This window comes from Aspergillus thermomutatus, assembly GCF_002237265.1.
Source record: "Aspergillus thermomutatus strain HMR AF 39 chromosome Unknown NODE_10, whole genome shotgun sequence".
Lineage (NCBI taxonomy): Eukaryota > Fungi > Ascomycota > Eurotiomycetes > Eurotiales > Aspergillaceae > Aspergillus > Aspergillus thermomutatus.
This window is the reverse complement of record NW_020798058.1, coordinates 35,991-60,310: the sequence shown is the minus strand read 5'-3', so window position 1 is coordinate 60,310 and position 24,320 is coordinate 35,991. Positions and strand designations below refer to the sequence as shown.

The 24,320-nt window shown below is 50.1% G+C and overlaps 11 protein-coding genes across 11 annotated transcripts; 6 read left to right on the top strand and 5 right to left on the bottom strand.

Annotated features, from left to right (window-relative positions):
* Positions 1–1,186: 1,186 nt before the first annotated feature.
* CDV56_106188 (BRCT domain protein) lies at positions 1,187–3,911 on the top strand (the record flags this gene model as incomplete). The annotated part of the gene is made up of 7 exons (XM_026759807.1): positions 1,187–1,208; positions 1,265–1,326; positions 1,401–1,677; positions 1,735–2,363; positions 2,411–2,687; positions 2,735–2,815; positions 2,863–3,911. 7 exons carry the CDS (start codon positions 1,187–1,189, stop codon positions 3,909–3,911), a joined length of 2,397 nt encoding a protein of 798 aa, XP_026618266.1.
* Positions 3,912–4,634: 723 nt separating this feature from the next.
* On the bottom strand, positions 4,635–7,630 carry CDV56_105943 (mitofusin; the record flags this gene model as incomplete). The annotated part of the gene is made up of 4 exons (XM_026759562.1): positions 4,635–4,996; positions 5,055–7,120; positions 7,180–7,228; positions 7,306–7,630. 4 exons carry the CDS (start codon positions 7,628–7,630, stop codon positions 4,635–4,637), a joined length of 2,802 nt encoding a protein of 933 aa, XP_026618265.1.
* A 351-nt stretch (positions 7,631–7,981) lies between these two features.
* On the top strand, positions 7,982–8,888 carry CDV56_105848 (ESCRT-III subunit protein DID4; the record flags this gene model as incomplete). Its single annotated transcript, XM_026759467.1, has 5 exons — positions 7,982–7,987; positions 8,041–8,255; positions 8,326–8,386; positions 8,441–8,701; positions 8,760–8,888. 5 exons carry the CDS (start codon positions 7,982–7,984, stop codon positions 8,886–8,888), a joined length of 672 nt encoding a protein of 223 aa, XP_026618264.1.
* Positions 8,889–9,260: 372 nt separating this feature from the next.
* Positions 9,261–11,220, bottom strand: CDV56_105688 (Protein kinase domain-containing protein; the record flags this gene model as incomplete). The annotated part of the gene is made up of 3 exons (XM_026759307.1): positions 9,261–9,866; positions 10,004–10,500; positions 10,569–11,220. The coding sequence occupies 3 exons, from the start codon at positions 11,218–11,220 to the stop codon at positions 9,261–9,263; spliced, it is 1,755 nt and encodes a 584-aa protein (XP_026618263.1).
* Positions 11,221–13,800: 2,580 nt separating this feature from the next.
* CDV56_105386 (uncharacterized protein) lies at positions 13,801–15,222 on the top strand (the record flags this gene model as incomplete). The annotated part of the gene is made up of 1 exon (XM_026759005.1): positions 13,801–15,222. One exon carries the CDS (start codon positions 13,801–13,803, stop codon positions 15,220–15,222), a length of 1,422 nt encoding a protein of 473 aa, XP_026618262.1.
* A 600-nt stretch (positions 15,223–15,822) lies between these two features.
* On the top strand, positions 15,823–16,934 carry CDV56_105239 (triose-phosphate isomerase TPI1; the record flags this gene model as incomplete). The annotated part of the gene is made up of 6 exons (XM_026758858.1): positions 15,823–15,860; positions 15,958–16,237; positions 16,302–16,376; positions 16,462–16,574; positions 16,630–16,844; positions 16,906–16,934. 6 exons carry the CDS (start codon positions 15,823–15,825, stop codon positions 16,932–16,934), a joined length of 750 nt encoding a protein of 249 aa, XP_026618261.1.
* Positions 16,935–17,280: 346 nt separating this feature from the next.
* Positions 17,281–18,758, bottom strand: CDV56_105092 (mitochondrial distribution and morphology protein 10; the record flags this gene model as incomplete). The annotated part of the gene is made up of 2 exons (XM_026758711.1): positions 17,281–18,599; positions 18,662–18,758. The coding sequence occupies 2 exons, from the start codon at positions 18,756–18,758 to the stop codon at positions 17,281–17,283; spliced, it is 1,416 nt and encodes a 471-aa protein (XP_026618260.1).
* Positions 18,759–19,111: 353 nt separating this feature from the next.
* Positions 19,112–19,967, top strand: CDV56_105009 (ribosome assembly factor MRT4; the record flags this gene model as incomplete). The annotated part of the gene is made up of 2 exons (XM_026758628.1): positions 19,112–19,305; positions 19,418–19,967. The coding sequence occupies 2 exons, from the start codon at positions 19,112–19,114 to the stop codon at positions 19,965–19,967; spliced, it is 744 nt and encodes a 247-aa protein (XP_026618259.1).
* A 787-nt stretch (positions 19,968–20,754) lies between these two features.
* Positions 20,755–22,122, bottom strand: CDV56_104827 (U1 small nuclear ribonucleoprotein 70 kDa; the record flags this gene model as incomplete). The annotated part of the gene is made up of 5 exons (XM_026758446.1): positions 20,755–20,858; positions 20,926–21,432; positions 21,532–21,628; positions 21,676–21,803; positions 21,861–22,122. The coding sequence occupies 5 exons, from the start codon at positions 22,120–22,122 to the stop codon at positions 20,755–20,757; spliced, it is 1,098 nt and encodes a 365-aa protein (XP_026618258.1).
* Positions 22,123–22,438: 316 nt separating this feature from the next.
* Positions 22,439–22,979, top strand: CDV56_104750 (mitochondrial 54S ribosomal protein mL43; the record flags this gene model as incomplete). Its single annotated transcript, XM_026758369.1, has 3 exons — positions 22,439–22,477; positions 22,546–22,628; positions 22,688–22,979. 3 exons carry the CDS (start codon positions 22,439–22,441, stop codon positions 22,977–22,979), a joined length of 414 nt encoding a protein of 137 aa, XP_026618257.1.
* A 591-nt stretch (positions 22,980–23,570) lies between these two features.
* Positions 23,571–24,305, bottom strand: CDV56_104647 (putative RING finger domain protein; the record flags this gene model as incomplete). The annotated part of the gene is made up of 1 exon (XM_026758266.1): positions 23,571–24,305. The coding sequence occupies one exon, from the start codon at positions 24,303–24,305 to the stop codon at positions 23,571–23,573; it is 735 nt and encodes a 244-aa protein (XP_026618256.1).
* Positions 24,306–24,320: the final 15 nt, after the last annotated feature.

The window sequence follows — 24,320 nt, the reverse complement described above, 5'->3', positions numbered from 1 at the left end:
CTGGTTTCTTGTATTCATCCACTTTTGTCGATTCCTCGTTCTTGGTGAGCCATGGTAATGTTCGACTATTACTCGGTTGCTGGAGGTGGTGTGGGGGCGAGGACGACCACGGAATCTGGATGCTGCTCGATGGAGGGACGTGATCGTTGGGGACGGACGGTAATTCGGGATATTTTATATCGGAGGATATCAAATCAACTGTGATTCTTTCTCTGTTTTTTGAAACGTCATTTCGCGTTGAATTGGCATTCAACGTCGCCGCAGGTTGGCCCCCAATGCTCGGTCTCACGATTTCCGTCGGCGGAATGAAGGGCTCGGGTTCTTCAAAGTCCAAGTCTACATCATCATCGAAATCATTTTCATCGAAGTAAACAGCACTGTGTAGGGACCCTAATGCAGATTCACCGGCACTGGTCATCTCGATCTTTCGCTTAATGCCTATTGATTGTGGAGGTGGGGTCGGCTTTGGCTGCACAATGCCATTGCTGCGAAACAGATTGGATTGAAGCGGCTTCACAGGACCTGCGGAGTGGTCTTTCACGGCCTTCTTGAACATAGCCGCTTCCTGTGTCGCTCCCAAGGGTCCAGCTGTTGAGTACCGAGCAGTTCGCGAAATCAGTCTTGGACCATGTATGCAGTATTGGCGGAGTAGAACGAGGTCCCTTCTGCTAATTTTGGACACATGCATATAAATCTCGCCTCGTATGTGATGCTGATCCGCTGAATGGAAGGAAGAGCACAAAAGTCGATCGTAATGATGGTTATCTAGAACTTTTCGCGACCCAAGTCGCGCGTTTCAGTTCGAAATGCGGATAGAACGCGCTGCATTATCACACGTGATCGCGATAAGGACTTTTCTTTTGCTTATCTGCATTGATAAGGACGGCCTTCAATAACAACCAATGATGCAAGTCGCATTAGTTTCTCCCCACGATTGTACAAAACCCGAGAAGCAACCAAAAATCAATTGAGATCAATCCATTGAAGCCGTTTTGATTCAATCAGCGTTTATAAATAGACCATATATCCGACTCTGATAGTCCGAACCTCGCGAGACATAAGTGTCCCGTGTCACGTGATCGCGCATTGCCCGACGCGCGCGAGATCAATAATGCGGAGTTTGCAAGACTCGGTCCATTTCCAAACCCCAACAGGCCCTGCAATCCTGCTTTGCCAATCATGAAGCATGGCACAGAACTCAACTTCCAGTAAGTACACGCTCCGACCAGTGTCCATGACTGTGGCATTGCTAACATCACTCCAGACAAGGAACACCCTCTTGCGGGTGTGGTCCTCTGCTTTACCTCTATTCTGCCAGAACAACGGGTATGCGCAATTCCGTGATCATTTTGACCGATTGGCAATATCAGCGTAATCACTGACTTTCGGGCCCCCTATAGACTGAGCTAGCCACAATTGCCAGTCAGATGGGAGCAGCTCACAAGTTCGACCTCACGTCCGATGTCACACATTTGCTTGTCGGCGAGATCAATACCGCGAAGTATAAGTTTGTCGCACGGGAGCGGAGTGACGTTGTTGTTCTCAAACCAGAATGGGTTGAGGCAGTGCGGCAGTCATGGATGCGGGGTGAAGACACCGACATTCGGGCGTTAGAGCAGCAGTATAGACTACCAACCTTCATGGGCTTAGCTATCTGCATAACAGGCTTTGAGGATAGTATGAATACGCCCTCTGATGCTTCCATCTACCGACGAGACTAATGGTCATTGTTAGTGGCTTATCGAAATTACATTCAGGACACCGCTGTCTCGCATGGCGCTGACTTTAGGAAAGACCTTACGAAGAGTGTGACCCATCTCATCGCGCGGAACACAGAAGGCCAGAAGTACAAATTCGCGACACAGTGGAACATTAAAGTTGTTACGATCAAGTGGTTCACTGACAGCATCGAGCGTGGAATGGTTCTTGACGAAACTCTATACCACCCTCTTCTACCACAAGAACAGCAAGGTGTGGGCGCATGGAATCGCACACTGCCACCAGCCAAGGAGAAAGCTGCGGAAGCTGAGAATTCATCCAATCCGCGGCCTAGGAAGCTGCGCAGGATCGCAAGCACTAAGCTCGTTGACCAGAACGAAGGAATCTGGGGTGATATCGTGGGTGCAGGATTCGAGAACGAGCTGAGATTGTCAACGAACAGCCAACCTAAAAACGGCAACCTGACATCCATGAAAATCACGAGAAAAGCATCCGTTGTGCAGGAAGTTAAATCCTTTGCCAGCGAGACCACGTTTGCGGAAGCCCAGGGGTCTCGTCCAGAAACTTCTGAAGTGAGACCTGCTAACAGCAATGGTTTTCTGGATGGCTGTTATTTCTTCATATATGGATTTTCTCCCAAGCAGGTTTGTATCGCCGGCTTCTCTCCTCGTTCTGATCTGACTCTCCCCAGACCGGTGTACTGCGTCACCACCTTTCATACAACGGAGCTCAGCTCGTGAGCTCTTTAAGCGAGTTTTCGCGCCCAGACATTCCTAAAAGAGGGCATGGACTCTACACGATAGTGTCGTATAAGACGCCGCGGTCTGAGATCCCCTCCACGGATGATCTGGCGTTCGAGTGTGACGTGGTGACCGACATGTGGCTGGAGAGATGCCTCGAGGCGAAGACCTTAGTGCCACCCGAATCTCACATCGCATGTACACCCTTGCCCATATTTCCCATTCCAGGTTGGTAATACCTTTGAACGCCGTGAACTGTCAACTGACCGAGCTAGGATTCCATGGGATGAAAATCTGCTCGACCGGGTTTTCTCGCATCGATCTATTGCATTTATCAAAGCTGGTCGATTTAATTGGTGAGCCACTAAAATTTCACCAGTTTAAATGGATACTGACCGTGTAGGTGCTACATATGACGAGTACCTAACGCCGAAAGCCTCTGTCCTGGTATGCAATGACTCGCGCTCAATGAATAACGAAAAGCTGCGACACACTTCCGAGTGGAAAATCCCAGCTGTCACCGTGGATTGGCTATGGTCCTCCATCCTATCAGGGCAGAGAAAGGCATTCGAACCATATATTATACAGAGGTTGTCGCAACCCGAAAAGAGCTTGGAAGTGCGAGCTGGCTCTCGTACGGAGCAGAAACGTCTATCCGAGAGCTCTGATAAGCCCAACAGGACTGCGCAGCCAGACTCCCAAAATACGGAATCAAAGAGACTTGATCTGAACGGGTCCACCAAGAGCAATGCTGCTGATAAGCCCTCCAAACCCAATACTGAAGATGAATCAGTGAAGCCACCACTTCCATACAAACGACCCTCACAGTCAGCATCAGTCTCACCTACCAAAGAAACCCGACCAACAAACACAGCCTCACCCTCAAACAAGCGAAAAGCATCAGACCAATACACAACCTCCGCACAATCCGCAATCGAACTCGCCGTAAGCGGATTTCTCAAGCAAGCACGAGCAGCAAACTCGCGTTCAAAATCCGATACACCAGACCAAGAAAGCGATAGCCTCCGCCGAAGGCGCCGGAAACCACTCCTCGGACGAGCACCATCCCACTCCTCCGCACAGGGCGTCTTCTCCCGCGCCAGCTCAATCGACACACTCAACGAAGATGGATGCGGCAGTGCCGTGGAAAGCATCAACACAGAGGGGATCAACTCTTTCCTTACAGGCGGGCGATTCGAGCTCTCAGAATCTCAACGTCGGATCGAGGAAGAAGAAGATGAGGAACCTGCAATGACGCAGCTGAACTACGAGGATCCCGATGCCGTCAAAATGCGCGAAGAGTTCCTGAGTCATGCTGGCAAACTCGCCAATAAGAAGAGATCTGCCGATCAGGGCGTGGTGGTGGGTGAGGTCAGGGAATTGGAGGATGTTGGCTGGGGAACAGGTCGAAGGACGAGGAATGCGGTTAAAAATTCGGAGGATGAGTTGTAAATGAAGGTTTATGATCTGGTCTGATTTTATATGAGCTTTGCATTGCTTTCGGTGTATATTTCTTGGTTTGTCCGGTGCATTGCATGGTACGACGGCGTCTTTTGTTGTCTCTGGATTCGGGACATTGAGATACACCCATAGGCGTGAAGGTCGTGCAGATATTTTTCCCTTATATGATTTGATGCTATAACTTCATGGGCCTATGTAAATAGGGATTATGTGTCATTTTGAACCTTAGAGAGGTGCCTCGCCAGGTACATTAGGCGAGAATATTATTAGCCCTAAGCCATAGACCCCGTCACTAATATTTGAGATATTGCTCAATACAACCTTGTCTACAGCGAGCAAATGAGCAGTTGCAGAGCATACTCAGTCGCCATTGTACTAAAGGTGTGATAAGGATCTCAAATTAGAGGTAGAACCAGGTACAATGTATAATGAACAAAGGGGCTCAAGGGTACGCCGTTTGGGATATCTAGTAAGCAAAGGAGGAGTGAAGAGTGGCCGCTACACTGTTAATCAGCCATAAGGACTGTATAGTGAAGGATGAACTCGTTCAAATATCTCAGGGAAATGGGTGCGGACAAGAAAGGAAAGCTTGGAAAGACTGTACAAGAAAAGATGTATGAGAAGGGAAGGAGGAAATGCAACGACATAACAGTCAAGCATCAGGACAAGAAGGGGGAGATTCATATAGCGTCATAATGTTTGTACAGAAAAGGCTCAGCCCTGGGTGGCAGCCAGGCTTCCAGGCAAGGGGGCGTCGAGATCAATATTCTCAACGGATCGTCGGTTCTCTCCACTATCCCGGAAGAGATTGGAGAAGTATTTGCTTGCGGCCTCGCTCTCGCATTTCGTCTTGCTGACCTCCTGCTTACGTCTTCCGAGGTCCTCAATACCTTGAGCGAGGCTGGTCTGCAGATTGCCGGCGGGTATACGGAGGATGCGGCGAACCTCAGTCGAGATACGGGTGGCATTGGAGTGCACGTAGTCCATTTCGGACAGAGTAGCGGCAAGCTTGCGCGAGAGACGAGGGGGAAGTGTTTGCGGGATTGACGAAAGTATGTAAGCAGTGGTCAAGACGGCTGTTGAAAATTAGCCGGAAATCTCGAATAGCAGAATTGAAGATGACAGGAAACTTACCAGCAGCGACGATACCAGGTAGGAGGAGACGGCGCAAGTTGTTGGGCCCAAGGAATTTGGCGGCGCTAAACATGCTATCTACCCAGCTGCCTCCGAAGGCTCGACCACCGAGAACTGTCACGGCAGTCATGGCCATTCCAGTGCCAGCCATCTTCTCCTGTCGTTCCCACAAACCGGCAAAATCGAAGAAGTCCCAGATCTCCACCTCAGTGTCGACCTGTCTAGCCAGAGTGTGGCGACGACCGCGGCGGAACATTGCATCGGCACGGAAGTTCAATGGAGCGAACTTGTCCTCTCCAACATGCAGCAAACCAATTTTCTGAATGAATCCAACTCCTTGAACAGACTTTGCCCGCGCGTAGTCCTCGCAATCAGCGACAGATGCAGAGATCTGCTCCAGCATTGCTAGTTTGAGATCCTCAGCATACTGGAAAGCAGAGAACAGACCAGGGTATTCAACACCTAGGTCTGCCTCGGACACTCGCGAGATGGTGTCCGTTAATGTTGAACGCGTATGGCTGTAGACATCCTCGCACGAGTTGTCGATACACTTTTCAACTTCATCACCGAGCTCGACCTGTTTCTTCTTGCCATTTTCAAAGGCTGGTTCGAGCTCAGCAAGCTCGTCTGTAACGCGCTTGAGTTCCGACTGAGCGATGTCACGATTAACAGCTGCTAATGAATTGATATCCGCAAGCAGGTTGAGAAGATATGTTCTTGCAGGCGCGAGCTTGGAACGAGCGCGCTTCTCCAGGACGAATCGTCTGAGAGAGCTCTCCAGGTTCTCAAAATCTCGAATCTTCTCCCTGTCCTTTCCTTTGCCCTTCCCTTTATCGTCAGACTGGTCGTTATCATCATCTCCATGAGGATCAGAGCCTCCACCGCTGCCACTGCCAGATTGCTCCATCGGAATGGGAGGTGCAACCGGGACGGCATTGCTCGAGACAAAGTGAACCAGCTCGGCAGCTTCCTTATACGTACGAGGACTGAGCTTGCCAATCTGATCCAGGATCATGCGTTCGCAACGTTGCTTATCACGAATCTGATCAAACCCATTGACAACAATAAAGATGTAAGCCTTCTCATGAGCAGCATTCAAGATGAACTCTTTGGCGGAAAGTGTAAAGTGGTTGGCGGCGGATACGACGAAAACAACCACATCAATTTCCTCCTGCCGGGCAAAAACAGCTGTCGTCTTTAACGAGTCTGAGTTGAGGCCGGGTGCATCAATTAAAGCGATATCGACCACCCCGTTGTTGAGGAGCGATTCGTCAATCGTTCGGACGTCCTTCACGTAGACCTTGCATTGCATGTACTTGGAGTTGTCGATAACGATGTTCTCGAGTTCCGGGAGAGTATACACATCGTAGGTACTTTCGTCGTTACGATTGTATTGCTTATCCTTGTGCACCGCATGTACCTCCTCGACTCCACTGTTCTCTCGTGCATCGAGAACCTCGCAGAAGATGCTGGTGCAGGGTTGCTGGTCCTCGGGAAGCACCTTGCGACGCAGCAAAGCGTTACAGAAAGTCGATTTCCCGGCATTCAGGTCTCCAGTGATCAGCACCTTGCTGGATGTGTCCTCGATCCTGTCCCGCAAAGAAAGAAGATGTTTGACGCTCTGGCTGATTTTTCCGTCCAAGAGTGATGCAATCGAGGCCTTCTCCAGTGAGTGTACCAACTCGGTCTGTGACAAAGCACCGAGCTTCAGATCCAACTTCAGTATCGAGAATTCCTGCGCAATCTGGGGGCTCATCAATCTTGGTTCAGGTGGAGGTCGCCGTTCCGCAGCCGCACTCGACTCCGCTAAGTCGTCGCTTCCTGACATCGTGGCTGCGCGTCGCATTTGTCCTGGCCGTGGGAAAGGCTCTGATTGAATGGATTCGTTTTCGAAATATGACTGACTCTGTCGTAGACCTGGTCTTTGCGAAGGTGAGCCGGGGCTACCCGGAGCGCTCTGTACAGATGGATAGTGTGCTGGCCACTGGCGGTTCATATCCTGAAGCTCCTTCAACGTTTCAATCGTCCGGGAAATCGCACGTCCGAGTTTCGTCCGATTCGAGTTACTGAAAAGAAGACTTGTTAGCCCCTCGACACGAGTTGCGGCTAATTTTTCGGCACATACTAGAGTAGTTGATGAACATGGCTCGCAATCACCTGCTTCTCATGCTCGGCTGTATCAACCACACGTTAGCAACAATACTCCAATTCCATCACCCCTTATCATCCCAACACGAACAGAACTACGAACCAGCTGGATTCCAATTACCAACACTGGGAGGCGTAGGCATCGGCGTCGGTTCATCCACCATCAAATCCGCCCGCCACCCAGCCCTCTCATCACCATCCATCACACTCCCACTCGCGATACTCCCGCCATAACCCGAATCCGCATTCAACGAAGCCATGAGAGCTGTAGCACTCTCGGAAGTCGACCCATTCCCAACAGTCATGTACGTAGGCGGGGGTCGTGGATAAAAAGGGCTGTTCTCCGAGGTGACGTCTTCTGGCGGATGCCGAGAGGATCCCTCTCCGGCCGACGAGGTGCCCTTGCCGGGGAAATACTCCTGACTCATGGCGAATATCGTGTGCGTTGCACCGACTTCGAAAATAACAGGATGGAAGAGTGTTTGTGGAAAGCGGGTTTAGGTGATGAAGATGGTTCCACTGGGAAATTTCATGACGCCAGGCGCTGGACTAGGCCCGAAAGGGGCTGGCGGCTGCATGTGACTTCCTCCCGCGGCAATCAATGGCCGCGTATTGTTCTTTACCCCGTCAAGGCTCTGCTTAGGCGGGTTGATGTCACCGACCGCAGGCTTCCACCTGATAAACATACTGCTGCGCATATCACAATTGCTGTCTGTTTGAGGAGGCACGTTTCCTTTGACCAGCGTCTTCAATCGCTACATAGATCTTTTGTGCTCATCATGAATGTACGTGGTACACCACATCACCTCTGGTTTCCCCACTTACAGGCCTCTTCTAGATCGTCGAGTGGGCATTCGGAAAGCGCATGACGCCAGCGGAGCGTCTGCGCAAGCACCAAAGAGCGCTCGATCGGACGCAGCGAGAACTAGACCGGGAACGAGTCAAGTTGGAAAATCAGGAGAAGAAGCTGATCCAAGACATTAAAAAGAGCGCCAAGAATGGCCAAATCGGAGCCTGCAAGATCCAAGCAAAGGATCTGGTTCGGACGAGAAGGTATGTATAGCATAACTCAGCCATCTTTTTCTTCACCGTTTCTCTTGATTAACTTGTCACTTGCGATCAGGTACATCCAGAAGTTCTATCAAATGCGGACGCAATTACAGGCCATTTCCCTCCGTATTCAGGTACGGTAGCTGTTTGAGATTTGGGGGATCAGTGCGCTGACATTTGACATACAGACCGTCCGAAGCAACGAACAGATGATGCAGTCTATGAAAGGAGCCACGATGCTTCTAGGAAGCATGAATCGCCAGATGAACCTCCCCGCGCTTCAACGGATTGCGATGGAGTTTGAACGAGAGAACGATATCATGGACCAACGGCAAGAAATGATGGACGATGCGATAGACGAGGCTACAGGTCTAGAAGGAGAGGAAGAGGAAGGCGAAGACATTGTGAAGGAAGTTTTGGATGAAATTGGTGTTGACCTCAGCCAGGCGGTATGTCCATCCAGCGGGCTACTTTCATACTTGCGCTTTACTGACATTTCTACGACAGCTGGGTGAAACCCCAACAGATATCCAGAAAACAGCGGTTGGCGAGAGCAGAGTTGCCCAAGCGGTTGGAGCCGGTGGGACTGCCAGCGATGACGATCTTCAGGCCAGGCTTGACAGCCTTCGGCGGTAACGATACGACACTCGACCAAATTACTCCCTTACGCCTATGCCGGATATCCACTTAGGAATATGTCTTATTGCTAGATGGAGTACTAGGGATATCCTTAATGAGTTACGAATGTCAATAATTTCTTTTATCAGAAGCCCTGTGGTTTTGTCAGCATTTCAGAAATCTACTTACAGTCCGGCTCGCACACTAGGTTGAAAATGATTCTGATGTTAATCAAAGTCATGGATCTCTATGAGGAAAAACCTAAATTAGCTGGAATGAAACAATTTCCTCGCAGTCATAAATCACAAGTGAAATGAACGCTTGCCTATGCTTTTCGCCAAAAAATGGAAATCTATCACGCATCCTGTGTCGGATCGGTGGAATGCACCTCTACCTTCGCTCAAAACACTCGCGAGGTATATCTGGTCGCTCGAACAACCTGTCAATGTGATAAGCCCATTGGCCGAACCAAGGGAACGAAGTCAGCTCGCTGAGTCTTGGTCGCTGCTCTGGGTCCCTTTGGAGCATCGTTCGCAGCGCGTCCACGCAGTCCTGCGACAAATCCTCCCGAACAGCCAATTCCTCGTTGATCATTCGCTTCCGTCTGGCATAAGCCGCGTCCCAACGTTTTCCTTGGTCGTATGATTCATGAGGCTCCTTGTACCGGTTATTGATAATCTTCACAGCGAAATCGCCAACGGTACCTATGGCACGGTCGTATTTCGGATCCTCCCAGGGCGCGTATCCATGCAGCAAACAAAACACCTCCACGGCATATTTCCAGAGCGCGGTTTGACGCGTATCATTTCTGCAATTGACATGTACGATTCCTCCTGGTGTTTCTCTCACCTGTTTGCGCCGTTCTGGCTTCAGCAACTCGACTGCAACCTCTGGAGGCAGTTGATATTCTTGCCAAAAGAGGTAAGTGTAGAAGGGGTTCATGAAATCCCGATCATTGAGCCCAAAGCCCATTAATCCAAAGTCGATCAGTTCTGTCTGTACTCGAGAAGAGACTGTTAGCCAGGCCCCTGATGGTCAACTTCAGGGAAATCGGAGATGAACTGGGGGGGGAGGGTGGAAGGAAAGAAGCAAAAGAGGAAAAGCAAGCTTCAACGAAACTGAAATTTACTTACGTCAAGATTCTCGCCCACAAGGTAATTGCGATAGGATAGGTCGTCATATGTGAGGTTCATATCACGGAGGTAAGCGAATGCTTCCAAGAGCTGCGTCGACACCTTGCAGGCCTCAAGCTCATTCAACCTTGGCTTCTTGGTAGGAGTGCGGAGATGAAACCCTTCAACGGCCCAGGCGTTGTCCCACTCGTTCATTGCCTCCGAGAGTTGGAGTGTATCGTAATCCATACAAGCAGACATGACGATCGCGATTTTGTCCTTCTCAGTGTAGACAGAGTGGAGGGTTGGAAACCTTGGGCTGCGAGTCAATAAGAGCATGATCATTGCTTCACGTGGTATATAACGAACATTTCCACCCTCTTCAAAGAACATCATTTCGTTTTCAGTTTGTCCCACAAACTCCATGGTCGCAATGGTGTTATGTTCCTGAACCTTGATGGCAAAGTTAGCCTGTCCGTTAGGAGTGTGTTTGTGGGCAAGGAACACGGTGCCGAAGCCTACAACAGGTCATTAGCTACCAGTCAAGGGATGGGTCAACACCGAGAGAAGAAACAGATGAACATACCTCCAGAACCAATGCGACCAGATAGTCTCACCGTCCGACGAAGCCTTTTGCACATACCCGCGAGTCTTTCCTCGGCCTTTTGGTTCTCATCGAGCTTCCTTGATCGGCTCGGTTCCCTCCGAACGTTCATTTGGAAGCAATGGCTGTCAGGTCTGTATTTTTTCTGGATCATTCTGCTCGCGCCTAGGCTGTACTTGTGCGAGCACCGGGAGACCGGTCGTCCGCCCCTCAGAGCCAGGCTTGTCCTCAGTCGGCCCGCAATGACTCGATGAAGAAGTGGATATGTTCTTGAAACCAGACTGTCTGGCTGAATGAGGAGGGGGATAGTCTTGTCGAAATGGTGGCCATCAGGCATTCTCTGCGGGTGTATGCCCAAACTGTCCGAAGGATCAACACAGTCCGAGTCAGTCGTGTCGCTCTGGGCTGTAGCATTTGTCGCAACAGTCGGATTCGTCACATTGTTCGCATTGTTCGCGCTTGTTGCGTTTGCTGCATTCGCTGCATTCGCTGCATTCGTCCCAGATCCATAGCCAGGGAAGACCGGACTGTTGTTGACATACGATCGTCCTACATTGGACGGGGTGCTGATGTTGAACCTGGGCCCTGAGGAACCTGCAGCAGCTTCTTTTGGGGGGTTGTTTGAATCTGACATCTTAGCGTATGCAAAAGCTGAAAAAGTTGTTTAAATGAAAGTTGAAATGATGTTTTCTGGAATCTTCCCGCAGTCATAAGGGGGAAATGCGTATACTATATACCCTGGAAACGGCATCTCTCCCTCCATAGATTGCTTTCAGATCTTCTATGCTGCAATCCGAAAATAGAAGATTGATGAAGCCATCATGAGCCGGAAGTTGGTCTCATTGTTCAGTGACAAAGGGGTAGATACTCAATGTTGTGCTTGATAATGACATTCGCCTGAACAGCGAAATTAGCAATGTCAACAAAGGGTTTCATGTCGGATATTCCACTGAGACTGCCTAGACAAAGGGATTGCGGATACGCAAATGCCCTCTCATCTGGAAGTCATTGTCCTCTCACGATTTGAAGGGGCTCTTTGGACACTCTTCAGCTCTTTGTCAATTTCACAAAACATGGTGCTGTCGTGTTTCAACCTCCCATTGATAAAGACCTTAACGTTGGAAAGACAAGGGAGCGTCTCAATCCAGATATTGTCTGACAAAGAGCATCATTCATGATATTGTAATTGAGCCCTCTCATGGAGCTATTTTCACTCGATCTTTGTTGGTCTCCAAAAGGGCATCTGGCTCCGTGACCCAGGCAGACAATGTCAAGGGGATCTGACTTTATTTTTAGTCAAAAATGGGTTGAGTGTGGGTAATTCAAGGAGGAGGTCGTTCCATTCAACGTTCCAATTTCGAATTCTTCATAGTCTCCGTCAAGATATGTTTCGTATTCAGATCACACAAGATGTCAAATTACCGACTGATTTGAGACCAGCATTGCTGCTTCAATTGAATTATGATCCGCTTTAACGGCTTCCTAAGCTACAGGGATCAATCAACTCACAGGCTGATGAGGCCTGCCTTAGTTCGCCAGGGCAAAAAAAGGATAAATGGTACACCCGGGCAACATAAGCAGAGGCCATCCATCCCTGTCGACATACTCCATGACTGATGATTATGAGCGATAATTTCAATCAAGATGGGGCCAAAAAAAACTTCTTTCAAGCCACGGCAATCATGGATGACTTGCCGTGCAGGTATCTGTCTCTGCACGCAAGTCAACAAAACTGTAGAGACAAAGGATCATATCCACTTGACATGTGGGCTGTGGGCCTTGCATGATTATCGCTGATTGCTGCAAGTCAAAAGGCAAGGATACAGTAGCTTGAAACATGATGACTACGTCCTGTGGATGGCTGATGCGAATGACTGCACAGAGGCGAGATGGTGCCTGCTTTGAGCCTCTCTTGGCTGCAGGATCGAGCGGCGCGAAGTACTCAATCCCCCCTGCTTGCACAATCTCATCCACCAGTCACAGAACGAAGGCACCTTATCAAAACAAAATCCAACACCGGGGGTATGTGACGTTGGAAGGCAGTCTAGGCTGCAATGCCAGTCTTTGCTTCTTTACTTGAAGAGCAGAGCCTCGTGAAAAAGCAACTCATCATTTTGGAGACAGGCAGTGATGCAGATCCACGGTAGTACAGGGCATCCACAGTTGCACGATGAATCATCTACATCCCCAACATCGTATTCCGTACAGTCAAGTTCTTGTTTTGATTACTCTCTGATCAAGACCAACATTGACCAAGGTCTTCAATTCGACTTTGATTTTACTCCGTACTATGTCTCCTGCACAGCCACTGGTTTGCGGCTGAGACCTCCACGACCAGAAGCAACAGCCTCAGCAACCAGGCCAGAGCGTCTCACAGTTAACTTGCCCGGGCACATCCTGCGCCCCATTGCCCTCGTGTTTCTGTGCCCTGAGAGGCAGCTCTGCGACACCCCTGGTCATTATTTCGTTATCATCGACGAATCATCCACTTGACCAGGGGACTTGCTCGTGATTTCATCCCTCCAGGGTCGAAAATTTTTCTGGTCGCGTGTGAAGAGAGTGCAGAGCAAATGGCAAGGCAGAAGTGCATGGATTCTTCACACCCTAAAACTCCATCTCTGAGTGGTTGCTCAGCAGCCGCCTTTTTGCATTGAAAAGGGCCCAAAGAACCCCTCCAGGTCCTGCTTTCTGCCTGGAGCTTAAACATGTCTCTGTGTCCTTTTCCTTAGCCTTGATGTTTATGGTCTCTTCGTCATCTGTATATCCCATTAGGTGTCCTTGACTCTGGAATTCCTTGCTTTGACTCGTATATGTGGTATTAGCCCGGAGTGTCTTCCCTTACCTCCTCTGACTGTGCTCTCGTCTTGGTGCTGGTACAGAAAGCACTCTTCTGCAAATCATGGTGATCGTCAATCAGAATATGGGTCCGCCTGTCCCTCCTCTTCATCATCTGCCAGCTCATCCGCACGAGGATCCTCGCATCATTCAGCACCGTGTTCCTGGCCAGATAGATCCTGCATATTTGGCGGACCAAATGGCTCAGCTTCACATGGACCCCCAAGGGTCTGCCCAAGGCGGCTACCAGCAAACAGGCCACGCCGCTCCCCTCAGAGAACACACACGTTCACCATACTACTACTTTGGGTACACCTTCTTCAAGGCCGAGGCAGCACCCGGCCAAAAGTCCACTTGGAACAACGTTCAGAAAACAAGGATGAACTTGAGCCAGGCGGATCTGTTTCAGTTGGTGCAGAAGCAAGCAAAGAAGTCTACTGCAGTTCAGCAATATCAAGCACTATCAAAATTGAAACGAACTCATGTGGATCAATTAATCAATGAGCACAGACGCAGTGACCCTCGATTTGAATGGACCTGCGCTTACATCAGAGAGGACTCAAAGCCGGTTAAAGGCAAGGGTGCTCGTCGGGGTGACTTTGAGACGCTCTCGATGGATGTGGTTATTGTGAGAAGACCGGTGACGGTCGAACCGGCGGATGTACAGGCTCATTCCAAGCCCAGGGAGGAGCACCCTGTCGCTCCTAATAACTTCGTGGCGGAAGATGTGCATAGACCGAGAGTTGTCGAGGTGAATGGCCAATGGAGTGAGCCGGGTATCAATCATGCACAAATGCCAGCAAACATGAATCATGTGCAGCAACATCCTCAGCATGCGTACCAGCAACCACATTTCCCTGCTCAGGGCCACCCTGATGCAGCAAGGCAGCAGCACCTTCATCAGACGCAGTGGGCAGGAATGCACCAACAACCAGAGATACACCATCACGGGATACCTCATTCAGGCAGCAGCCCTCAATTTCAGCCACAAAATCCGGGTATCCGTATCATCCCAGTTGGTCCTGATGGACATCCTCAGAGCCATGATCGTGGTCTTGGTCCAAATCAAGTTGATCATCATGCGGATCAACCCTTCATGAGGCCAGAAGTTCATAATCAAACCAAAGCCAATAAAGCATATACACCCCGGTCGTCAAGTCAGCACGTCGGGCCTGAGGCAGAATGGCCTCCTGAGTCAAGCAGCATAGGAGACGATGAGTCCGAGCTGTTTGACTTTGAGGACGAAAGCTCGGCTACCGAAGGCTCCGAGGACATTATTGACGAAACGCCAGAAAGATCGAAATCATGGCGCGGAAGTCTTCATCGCCAAAACTCCGCGTCAAGACAAAACCGCCCTGAGGTCGCTTACAGGACTCATTACCGCAAGAAGCCGACCAAAACTGCTTCAGACCCGAAGCTCAACCGCGCCAAATACCCAGTCGGCTATGTCGAGGTGATCCCAGCAAATAGCAAGCAATCAAGCAAGCGAACTGTGAAGCCTCAACCCAAAGAGAGTGCCGTCCAACAACAGCCCCGGAGCCGGGCCAAGATTGTGCAAGCACCTGCGAACTCGGACGATCTGGACCTAGTATATCTCGGTGAAAAACAGCTGAAGGGCCGTGAGATAAATGACATCAGAACGCGAATCCTTGATGATCGGGAAGCGAGAGTGGAACGGCGAGAAAAGCTGGTCGAGCATCAGGCTCGGATGCTGGACGAGAAACTCGAGGAAGCGCGTTATTTGGACCGACACCTGTCGCTTCGAGAACCAGGTCTCTTCCAGCGTCGATATTACCTGTGATTTTCTCTGCGTCTTTCTTCAGTCTCCTTCCATTTTCTCCTTATTTTACTATAATTTGTTTTTCGTTCTTTTTTCCCTCTCTGTTTCCCATGCTGTTATGTACATTTCGGGGTTTCGGTCAATCGGTCAACAGGGATACCACGGGAACATGGGCGTTACTAGTAAATCTTGTCTGTTGATAATTAGCTACATACAATTATACAGAACAATAGTTCTGAATAGCCTGGATATATTTCGCAGATGACAAGCCGGTCATCCTTCTCTTATCAGACGAACCAATTGTAGAATCATCTCATATGTGCACGCAGCAGGACAGCTCATCAACTCCGCCGGTGAGATGAGGTGGACAAAAAGTGACGCAGTAGTAGTAGCTGTTATCGATAAGCCCCTCTCTGTTTCTGCCAGTTCGGCAAGGCATTCAGCCCTTCAGCCCCGCTGTCTCCCGTTTTCTCTTCGTGTTCCTTCGTCATAAACTCCATAATAAATGGAGGTTACTCCAAGCTAATAACTTCCTGCTTTTCTTCCCTCATACTCGTGTTCAGATTCATCTCCTTTCGCCAATTTCCCCATTGTCTCCATTTCTCCATACCCTCAGCCAAAATGCCTCGCCAATTCTTCGTCGGTGGTAACTTCAAGATGTGAATGAGCTCTAACACAATGCCCCGCAGTCCCCCTCGCAGCTTCACCATCCCGGCCCGCAAAAGTACAGCTACTAACATCTCGGCGCAATGATAGGAACGGTGTCACTGACACCATTACCTCTATCATCAAGAACCTCAATGAGGCCAAGCTCGACCCCTCTGTCGAAGTTGTCATCTCCCCCTCTGCCCTCTACCTCCTCCTTGCCCGCCAAACTGCCGACTCCAAGATTGGCATTGCCGCCCAGAACGTCTTCGACAAGCCCAACGGTGCTTTCACCGGTGAAATCAGCGTTGAGCAGCTCAAGGATGCTAAGATTGACTGGGCTATTATCGGACACAGCGAGCGTCGTGTTATCCTTAAGGAGGCTGATGAGGTACGTTACTCGCTAGAATCTACTTCGTCGGATTTTGATTGGAGTGACTAACATGTATGATTAGTTCATCGCTCGCAAGACCAAGGCTGCCATTGATGGCGGTCTGAGCGTCATTCTTTGCATTGGTGAGACCCTGGAGGTAAGTTATTATATCCGCTCGCGTGCCTTTGCTTGTTTGGCTCGGTTCCTATTCCCAGGGTATACAGTAGACTAACACTACATAGGAGCGTGAGGCCGGCAAGACCATCGAGGTCGTTACCAAGCAGCTCAACGCTGTCGCCAAGGAGCTTTCCAAGGAGCAGTGGCAGAAGGTCGTCATTGCCTACGAGCCCGTCTGGTTAGTCACTTGCAAACACCATGATCCACCACTGAACACTAACAACGTACTACAGGGCCATCGGCACTGGCAAGGTCGCTACTACCGAGCAGGCCCAGGAGGTCCACGCCGCCATCCGCAAGTGGCTCGGCGACGCCGTCTCCGCCGAAGCTGCTGACAACGTCCGTGTCATCTACGGTGGCTCCGTCAGCGAGAAGAACTGCCGCGAATTGGCCAAGCAGCCCGATGTCGACGGTTTCCTGGTTGGCGGTGCCAGCTTGAAGCCTGCCTGTAAGGACTCCTCTCTGCCCCGTTCAGTGTTGAAGCTATAGACTAACGATGTGATCTATAGTCGTCGAGATCGTCAACGCCCGTCTGTAAGCGACATACAATGAAACCTTCCACATAATGTTCCTGCTGCCGCTTCAGTGCTGGCAGGAATACAGGTCATGAATGGCAACCGGGCTCTTAAAAGGTGCGCTGGGGAATTATATATGCTTGCTTACATTCACCGTTCAGTTGGTGGAGTTCAAGCTATATATCTCAACAATAAATAATAAAATTGAATGTAAATAAAGTAAATTATGCCATACAGCTGGTTCAATCCTGTAATCTTCGTAAAATCATGGACAGATTATATCCTAATTCGTATTTAGGACATAGTAGAAAGCGCTATATACAAAGAATGATGCAGCTCATATACAGAATATGTATAGACATATCGCTCTCACGAGGAATAGGACACCGACACACCAACACCATGCCAGTACGACTTCCCAGAAACACCTCCACCAACAGACTGCCCACCCCCCGCCGCAGTCGAATTCGCAGACCACGAAGACGAAGAAAACGAACTCGGACCTAACCCAACACCCGCGCTAACCAGAAGCTCCTTCACGCGGCCCTCCCACAGCAATCGCACATTCCAGGACTGATCGACGCGGATCTTCAGCACCGATTCGTTTTCCCCGTCTCGATTGTCAGTAGTGGGGGGGTCCACGGGAGGAAAGGCTGTGGGATCGTTCATGCGCATCTTCCGCCTGGCCCATTCGAGACCGTCGTCATCGATCGCGGGGTGCGAGGATTTCCTTCGTGTCCGCCATAGTTCGCAGCCGGCGACCATTTCGCTTTCCCAGCTGTAGACGTTGAAGCCGAAGCGGGAGCTGAAGGCCAGGTTGGGCGAGGCGCGGAGGGAGTAGGTGGTTGATAGGGAGCCGGTGAGTGGTGTTAGGACCAGGGTGAGGGTGTATGGGAAGGTGGAGATCGGGGTGCCGTGGTTTGAGGTTGGGGTTGTGCTAGATGTGGAAGATGACGATGACGGTGTCTCGGTGGCTGCTGGTAGGGTACTGAACCGTAACCCAGTTGACATGCCGATGAGCGAAGAGACGGGGGAGTAATATGCTTCTGCGCCAGCCGATAGTAGTGATAACGGCGGTGGTGAGTTCTCCTTGGGATTGCGCGGGTCTGGGCCGAAGTTCCACAGCCCCCGCCAGCCGAACAAAGAATTGTCCGTGCTGAAGAGGTATTCATTGCTATACTTGCCCGTGTCGTGGGAGAGTTGACCCAGGAGAGAAGCTTGCGGCGCAGAGTTTGATAAAGGCGGTCCCCGGGTCGAGCAGACTGCCAATGACAGCTGCATGGTAGGTGAGATCCGGCGCAAGAATAGGGCATTCAGAGTTGTCGGGGGAGGAAGATGCAAAGTTGCATTGAGCAGAGTCGCCTTCTGCGCGAGTGAAGGTTGACTATGGCCATTGCCAGAGGGTTTGGGCTCAGAGTGGCCGAGTCCATCAAGAGGTGACTTCCATCCCCAATCCTCAACCGGGGCAACCGGAGGCTGAACCTGGCGATAACCGCGGGCTAGTTTACGCAATGGAATAACGGCGCTTCGGCTGGGAGTATTGTTTAAAGGCGCAGTGCTATAGAGGTACGACACGGAGCCATCGATCAATCCAACTGTGCCGAGAGTATAACTGGTCGCGAAGTGAGGAGTGGCTAGGGATGAAAGATGGACGCGCAGACGTTCCGGCGTCGAGAAATCGAGTAATGCTGTATACAGTCAAATCGAGATCATGATTATCTGAGGTTAAATATGAGGCAAATTCACATACATTGCGCTGTGGCTGTCAAAGACGAATATGAGTTGTCGCGGTTCCAGTTAGTCGCCTCGGCGAATGCCAATTGGATGTAGTCCATGAAGTCAAGCATTGTCAAGGATTTCTCAACTCAATTCTTCAGCCCAGCCGTCATTTATTATAAGTCCACTCCAAAGGAATGAGAAACGAATCCGGCGCATCGATAATTAATGGACGATGGTGATCTTGGAAACGAAGGTTGAAGCCCCGACATCATCAGCTCGTTTCCTCATACGACTTAGTGTAATCGGATAAGCCCCGCATCAATGTTAATCCGCCTGTTATCAGCGAAGAAAAAATAATCGTATCTTTCTGCTCCTCCGAGTCAATTTTCCGTGTCTGTATATTTCCACATCTTTTAAGGCGTACAGAGACACGCCTAGCTATAATCACTTCCAGGAATTCAAATCCTACAAATTTTTCGCAATGCCTCGTTCAAAGCGTGCCAGAATCGTCCACGAGTCGAAGGTCACCAAGAAGTCGCACAAGGAACAGACCAGACGACTTTATGCCAATATCCGCGAATGTGTTGAGAACTATGATCACCTATTCGTTTTCTCTGTCGATAATATGCGCAACACCTATTTGAAGGATGTGCGCACCGAGTTTGCCGATAGTCGGTGAGTCCTCCTAATTTTCACGTTCAGCCCCGCGGGACATACATGCACTTTTACAATGTGCAATATGCCAGCGAAAACATCATCGTGCTTCAATGGTTGACATTTCAAATAGTCTTTTCTTCGGCAAAACCAAAGTCATGGCCGTTGCCCTCGGCCACAACCCCGAGACCGAAGCCGCACCCAACCTGCACAAGCTCTCCTCCTACCTGACAGGTGCCGTCGGTCTTCTCTTCACCTCGCGCGATCCCGAGTCCGTCCTCAGCTACTTCGATGCCTTCCGCCCCCTCGACTTCGCCCGTGCTGGCACAGTCAGCACCCGCTCATTCAGCATCCCCAATGGCCAGGTGTACTCCCGTGCTGGTGAGATTCCTGCGTCTGAAGACGAACCCGTCAGCCACACGATCGAGCCGGAGCTGCGCAAACTAGGCGTTCCTACTCGTCTGGTGAAGGGTAAGGTCATGCTCGAGCTGACGGATGGGCAAGAGGGTTACCCTGTCTGCAAAGAGGGAGAGGTTCTGGATTCGCGGCAGACAACGTTGCTGAAGATGTTCGGTGTTGCTAGTGCCGAATTCCATGTCGATCTAAAGGCGCAATGGACTCGGAGTACCGGTGAAGTCAAGATTCTCGAGAAGGATGAGGGGATGGAGGTTGATGGACAGTGATTTCCTTTTCAAGAACCTTTTTTTCTTCTTTTCCCCCCAAAATTTCCTGGGCATTAAGTGGAGTTGGGCATAGGCGTTCTTTCGTTTTTTTTTTCTCTTTTTATATTGGTCGAAGACTATTATTCCTTCCTAGATGTTGCTGGACGAGCGTACGATGGACATAGTATACCACGCAGAAAAGCATTTACGCAGGATATCTTCCATTCAGTCAAGGTAACAAGCATGAACTTATGAACTTATGTAAATAGGTTACCCGTTCTTACTTGCATACGAGGAATTCTGGCATCGACATTGCCGTTAAATATGCCTTACCTGCGTTTCTTACCTCAGCATCCCCGGATCCCAACGAAATTGAACCTAGGAAAATGACGGCTACCTAAAATACATACCTACCCTGTGCAGAGTAACAGAGACCCTAAAAGGGCCGAAACAACAAAACGAGACGGAAAACACGCAGCCCAGAGGCGAGAACACGAGATCGTAAGGAAGAAAAGGGGCCATCACGAATAGTGCCTTCAAACCTTGACCCTTCGTAAAGGAAACAGTAATAAGTGAAGCCTTCGGCGGATGAAGATACCTGGTGACAAGCGGGAAAATGTAACACATAGCGTTTCGACTGTGCGAGTTATTAATGCTTCCATGGTCGTGAATGTCGGTGTTGACTTTCGTTGACTTTCGTTGAATTGACCTTGCCTTACCCATTGCATCAAACAGGACAAGGGAAGAAGGGAAAGATCAAGCATAGATACCCACCAGCCAACCATGCTGACGCCTGCGATGGGGGAACTTAATCCAGCAGGGAAGGATCAGTACCTCCTTTTCGCGCGGGGATCTTCGTAGGAATCGTCTTCGTGATATCTCTTGCGGCCATAGTCTTCTCGGCCACCATATCTGTCACGTTCGCGGTCGCGGTCACGGTCACGGTAGCGATCCCGATCACGGTCTCTGTGACGGTCACCTTCCCGATCACGATCATGATCACGTCGGTCTCGCTCCGAGTAGCCCTCTCTGGGCCTGACAGGCTCGCGGTTGCTGCCAGTTACACCTGGGCCGCGGGCATCTCTCTCATACTTTCCACCTCCAGTATAGCTGCCTCCAAAGCCAGCATTCCGGCCACCACCAGGACCGGAGGGAGCGTTTGGTGGAGCCTGTCCACCGAAGCCGTTGCGTCCGCCCTGGTAACCAATCCCGCCACGAGGCCCAAAGCGATCGCTGCGATATCCTCCTCGAAATCCTCTACCTCCATATCCGCCCCGGAATCCACCGCCAAACCCTCCAGGGCCAGAAGGCGCAGCGAAAGATCCCGGACCGGTGGGACGCGAAAGTAAAGCCTTAGTATAGCCACGTCCTCCCAGTCCTCCGCCGAAGCGGCGAGGCTTCCAGCCTTTGACTGTGCGACCACGTTCAACATCTACCAAGACACGTCGATCCTTGATTCGGATTCCATCTGTCTCTTTGTAGGCAGCTGAGCCGGGACAAGGATGATCAGGTCAGCAAGGATTTCCAATAATTGGGTCAAGAGAGGTATTAAAGGTTTCACTATAATTGTGAGTAGCAGCAGTACCTTTCATGTCCTTTTCACGCTCATATACGATGAAAGCATAGCCCCTGTGTGGCTTCTTTGAGCCCTTCGGTGTGACAGTGTCTTTCACAATGCGAATCTAACAGAGTTAGCTTTGAATAACACTTCGAATTCAAATAAACTCACTCTTTCAATTGGCCCAAATCTACCGAACTCTCGTTCTAGGTCTGACTCCTTCACATCGTAGCTCAGTCGAGCAACGAAGAGAGTCCTAAAGGGATCGCCCCTAGCTTGAGGGTCATTCGAAGGTTCATCTAGGCAGACAGTTAGCACTATTGAACAAACGTTAATGTAATGGTCAAGGCCCTTACAAGATTGAAGGCCTTCAGTCAACTGCTTTTCCAGCTTCTCCTTTTTCTCGACCTTCTGACGCCACTTGCGTTGCAGCCAGCTTTCTGTGGCATTGTAAGGAACTTCCTCTTCGTACGTCTTAAGCTCTCCAAGAAAATCTGCAACGCCGCCGATGGTACTCTTCTTGACGTCTTCGGGTGCGCGATCAATGGGAGGAACGTAACGTAATGGTGGACGAGGCTGGAAGAGCGCGAGAAGGGGAGGGGGGAGTTTGTCCGTCATTTTGACCCCTCAATGATTTTATTTCCAAGCTAGCGACAACTCCTCGAAGTGATCTGAACTCATGGGGCAGGAGGATAGGTAATAGCTTAGGTATGTTTCTTCGGACTTAAGATTCTCGCGGCCAGGTCGTCGAGAGTTTCGCGTTCTCCATTAGTTGGATGGAACCACGGAAGTGGGACTTCGGAAGCGCCAGCCGCGCTAAGCGGGTTTGCCGCCGTCCAATGGGGAACTACGTTGCTTGCGGTCTTGAAAAGTCGCCGAATTGTTTCTAGAGGGTCTGCTAGACAGCGACAGTGATCAGAAAATACATCACAAAATGCCTGTACAAGGTATTAGAACGGTAGCTAAAGCCAGGGTATGATGCAAGCATTTTGCCAAACAATGATCGCCTCCTTCTGGTAACTGACATGCTGCGAATTACAGAACGGCGTGGGCGCCTTCATCCTACAATGCAAGCGTCTGGATTTCCACTACTGTGACTGGGCAGGTAGTTCGAGGGGCATGGTGTATGTCCAATCTCCTTATAATCTATCAATGGATTGAACTAAGTTGTTCTGTCATGCAGCGCTTTCCTGAAACACTCTCTACCCTCCTTCGCCAAAGCCAACCCTCAGATCGAAATCCGAGTATCACCACGGCCGCACAAACACCCGGTAATCAAAGGTCACTACATCAACGGACGAGAGAAAGCGATTTGCGTCCGGAATTTGGAACCTGAACAAATCTTGAACAAGGCGAATCTGCTGAAGGAAGCCAGCGGCGAGAAGCTGAAGCGCACCAAGAAACCCGTCACCAGTATTAACGAGAGTGTAAGAGGCATCTGGTCCCCGTACCACGGAGATCTCAAGATGGTATGAAGCAGTGTTGGGGGTGTTTAGACTGGTGTTGTGGCTCCATCTTTCAGCCTTTTCTGTGTATAATGTATATCATGGGTTGTTTCTGTTCTGATCGTGTTCGTCCTTATCCACCCTGAGGCTTTTCTATTAGGGGTCATTGCACGGTATGTACAAAATGGATACCTTTCAATGTCAAATAGACAGCGAGTTGCATGAAACGCTGCTATGGACCGTTATCTACTAAAGGTAGAATGAATAAATGACATGCCTCATGCCTCGACTATCCAGAAAGAGTTCCTCAAGTGAACAGAAAATCATAAATGCCCTCGCGCCCACAGTACAAATGCAATGGGGTATCAAGAATAGGGAAATCGAGGAAACGCTTTAACTCCGCCGAAGACACCTCACTATGCGAAACCGATCATCGTTAAACATACGGACACAGAGGTGATCAAAGGTATATCTGGAACATTGATTTGGGTGCGCTGACAGGTTTGCCGCAATCAACGACCTGACATTTAGAAAACGGTTTGGTTCTCTGGGGAGTCTTCTTGGCCTTGGAAAGAGCACGATTCCTGGCACATTCGCCACAGTATACCTTGAAAACGTCAGCTAGGTACCAACATATGATAGGAATGTGACACGAACATGTCCACAAGGTTTCGCTACCCAGATCTGGTGCTTGATGTCATCCCCTGTTCCGAGTTCCTCATCACAATTTGGGCACACGACCAGATCGTCCTCCCCGGCACTTCTTGTGAATCCATCCGGGGGAGGACTTGGCGGTTTGTACGAGCTCTGACGGGAGCCTCTATCTGAAGTCAACCCAGAAGCAGGATACTCAATTCTCAATGACCTATCCCCGACTATCGCGAGATCCATAGCGTCCTCAAGATCGATAGCTTCCTCCGCAGCACCAAGTAAAAACATATCCACCTCATGGGGCGGACGACGTTGAAGGTCTCGTGCTCTCCATGCAATTTCCTGTCTGAAGCTTTCCCCTCTTGACATGAGATGATGCGGTGCCATTTGACGTTGTAATCTTATGAAATCCCAGAGATTCGCCCCTATGAAGCCCTGATTTCTAGGCGGAGGCGCCGGCACCGATTCTGACTGGCGAACTGTAGCTCCGACAAACTGCACTTCCGGACTGCTTGGGGAATCTACTTCAATTATCTCTTCTGGTTCTTCTTCAAGATCGACCACTTCGGCCATTATGTCCCTTCCAAATCGTGGTAGTCGTGGTGTGGTTCGTGAATCGCCATTTTGCGTTCTTCTCTGGTCTTCCGGAGAATCTGGCTCGTTCGTCAAATCTATGACATCCTCTGTTTGAGGAGAATTGGACATTATCGGTCGACGGAA